The sequence below is a fragment of the Salvelinus fontinalis genome, chromosome 3 (assembly GCF_029448725.1).
Source record: "Salvelinus fontinalis isolate EN_2023a chromosome 3, ASM2944872v1, whole genome shotgun sequence".
Lineage (NCBI taxonomy): Eukaryota > Metazoa > Chordata > Actinopteri > Salmoniformes > Salmonidae > Salvelinus > Salvelinus fontinalis.
This window is the reverse complement of record NC_074667.1, coordinates 37750944-37754072: the sequence shown is the minus strand read 5'-3', so window position 1 is coordinate 37754072 and position 3129 is coordinate 37750944. Positions and strand designations below refer to the sequence as shown.

At 40.5% G+C, this 3129-nt stretch overlaps 1 protein-coding gene across 1 annotated transcript; it reads right to left on the bottom strand.

Moving 5' to 3' along the window:
• LOC129847034 (putative methyltransferase-like protein 7A) lies at positions 1-2893 on the bottom strand. The gene is made up of 2 exons (XM_055914812.1): positions 2307-2893; positions 1-1588 (listed from the first exon to the last, which is right to left on the bottom strand). The coding sequence occupies exons 1-2, from the start codon at positions 2799-2801 to the stop codon at positions 1355-1357; spliced, it is 729 nt and encodes a 242-aa protein (XP_055770787.1). The 5' UTR covers positions 2802-2893; the 3' UTR covers positions 1-1354.
• Between the last annotated feature and the right edge of the window lie 236 nt (positions 2894-3129).

The following is a 3129-nucleotide window of genomic DNA, read 5'->3' as shown; positions in this document are numbered from 1 at the left end:
GGATATTCAGTGTCTGCTTTAATATTCTACTTATTGACTCGACATTTCAGCTTTTCATTTTTAATTAATGTGAACAAAATTCAAAAAACAATTCCACTTTGACATTATGGGGTATTATGTGTAGGCCAGTGGCACAAAATCTCAATTTAATCCATTTTAAATTCAGACTAACACAACAAAATGTGGAAAAAGTCAAGGGGTGTGAATACTTTATGAAAGCACTGTAATGCCAGGAGGAATTGAGGAAACGCCAGACTAAACTATGGGAGAATCTCAAATGCATACTCCTCACATCCTTTCTCCGCTCTCCTCAAAACCTGTTGGTGGAGAAGGTTCGAGTGGCGGGACATCTGGCTTTCTCATCCAATGGATTTTGAGAAGGAAGAGAGGAGAGAGGACTTGAGTGTCCAATTGAGATTCACCCTATAGAACATGTCTCAGATCCAGAGTTTATCTGATCAGGTGGTGGCCTACTGGTTAGAGTTTATATCCACTAGATGACAGCGGTCCTCTTCTCCTAGCATTCTAAGCCTCCACTCTCCCTAAAGAAAAAACAGCTTGTTGCTCCATTTGGTTACACAGAGGTGATCTCTTCAGATTAATACACACTCCCTGTATATGCCATTTTAAGTAGCTTTTTTGAATAACACTTTTTAAGAAAAGTACTCAAAATAACACTTGGTGGTATGCTGCTGGCTTTCCTCTGAAGCTAAACAGGGTTGGACTGGTTGTTCCCTGGATGGGAGACCAGTTGCTGCTGGAAGTGGTGCTGGAGGGCAAGTAGGAGGCACTCTATCCTCTGGTCTAAAATAAATATCCCAGGGCAGCGATTAGGGACATTGCCCGATGTAGGGTGCAGTCTTTTGGATGGGACGTTAAACAGTTGTCCTGACTCCCATGGCACTTATCGTAAGACTAGTGATGTTAACCCCAGTGTCCTGGCTAAATTCCCAATCTGACCGTCATGGCCATCTAATCATACCTAGCTTCCAATTAGATCATTCATCCCCATAGCTATTCCCCAAGTTAAATAAGAACGTGTTCTGAGTCAACTTACCTGGTAAAATAAGGGTTATAAAATTACACTGAATACATAAGTGTCAACAATTACTTTTAAACAGTTGCTGGGATAGGCCTAAGACCAGAGATTTTTATCAAACTTTACTGTAAAGAAAAGAGAAACCCGCACTCTTGCTTATGACGTATTATATTAAAGCCTGCATAGGAACAAGTGATACAAACAAGAGCACTGTGCGGGTTTATTTTTTCTTTAAACTGTCATCACATTATTCCCACACACTTGCAACGAGATAACTCAGATGTTCAAGTGCTTTTTAGATTTTTTAGTCAAACTTTACTTGACAGCATAGCCTATAATATGTGGTTTCATCATGAAGTTGAGTGGTGCCTCGATGTGCCTCAGTTTGAGCTCAGAGAACCCAGCAGTCTCCAGATGTTTCCATGTCGCCCTGACTACTTCACATCCATCCCCAAAGTAGTACCATATCGGCTGGAAGACGTGCTGGAAGAAGTATGTCCAAGAAGATGGGTCTGCCACTACATGCTCCAAAAAGTACAGCGCACCACCCTGTTGGACATTGACAATAACAAAAGTTACCAGTAGTTAAAAAGCATTTTGTTCCAACCTTCAGTCCATACCACTGTTAGTAGAAAAATGCATTGTCAGTATGTAGATAGTAACTGACTATTTAGTTGAAACTTATAAACATGACAGTCTTCTAAAACTAGCCGCAGCAGGGCATTTATGTTTAGTGATTCAAGTGCCTGCACAGTGGTGTATTCATTACCCACTAGCTTGTGTTCCTGATGATTCAATCGAACTAAATTGAATTAGTTAGTGTAGCTATATAGCATACGTTTGGTGCCTGCTATAGCTTGTTGCAACTTCCCAGCTATAGCCTAATGGCACACATACACAATCCATTAATGGCACACATACACAATCCATGTATTAAATTGTCTCAATGCTTAAAAATCCTTTGAACCTGTCTCCTCCCCTTCATCTACGCTGATCGAAGTGGATTTAACAAGTGACATCAATAAGGGATCATAGCTCTCATCTAGATTCACATGGTCAGTCTGTCATGGAAAGAGCAGGTGTTCCTAATGTTTTGTATACTCAGTGTATAATCTGTTGACAAAATGCCAGCAGCGCGTTACTGACATTTCTCTGAAAAACATAATTTAACTATGCTGAAGGGTTATATATACCATGGCCAATATTTTCTATTTGAGAATGGATAAGCGCTCAAATGTTTACACTCTAAATATGAAAATCAATTTACAAGCCTCAATATGCGATGCGCTTCCTGCAATGTTCGCCGTATGTCGTTGACAGAACACAGCACCAGCGTGCAGACGACAACGTCCACCGAGTCATCTTTCACTGCCCCCATGTCCTCTCCGAAAGCGACCACAAATCTTTCAAATGTTAGGTGATCATTGACAGCCAGACTTTTTTGTAGATACTTCTCGAAGTGAGGATTGGGGTCGGTGCAAATCACCTTGCAACCAGACGGGTAGAATTCAAAGTTAGCCCCGCTTCCGCAACCAATCTCCAAAATGCGAAGCGGGCCATTGCCTTTGGTGAACTCTGACAGATTGCTGAAAAGATCCTTCTTTTTGTCGTTCATTTTCTTGTTGTAGGTGAAAGATATCTTGTAAATTAGAAATGGAAAGAAACGCTTGTAGATGCCATATATGCCAACCACTTCCATTAATTGTAGTGGCAACGTTACTACCTTGAAAATAAACGTAAAGAAATTCATTAAAAAAGTCATTTTGCGTTTGTTGAGCTGCAGAAGTTGATAAGGTCGAAATAATGTTTTGTTTCAAGCTCTTCGTCTTATTCTGTGTATTTTTTTATGACAGTTGGCAACCAATTTTAAAGTGCATTACCGCCACCAACTGGACTGGAGTGTGGACCAGAGACATGGAGGCACAGCTATGCAATGTGGAAGGGAGGGGTAAGAGTTTTTAAACTGTCATTCTTGTTTTATTTTTTCATGAATGTGTATGTTTGATGTTATGTTTGGCCTATGCCATGCCTCTCACCATATCGCAGTGCATTTTCTTGTACGTAAAGGAAATATCTGTGAAAATCAGACA

Excerpts from the sequence above, each read along its gene's own strand:
- LOC129847034 (XM_055914812.1), bottom strand. The coding sequence starts at position 2,801 with ATGACTTTTTTAATGAATTTCTTTACGTTTATTTTCAAGGTAGTAACG. Across the intron at positions 1,589-2,306 it reads CGCATCGCATATTGAGGCTT|GGTGGTGCGCTGTACTTTTT; the intron begins GTAAATTGATTT and ends AATGTCCAACAG.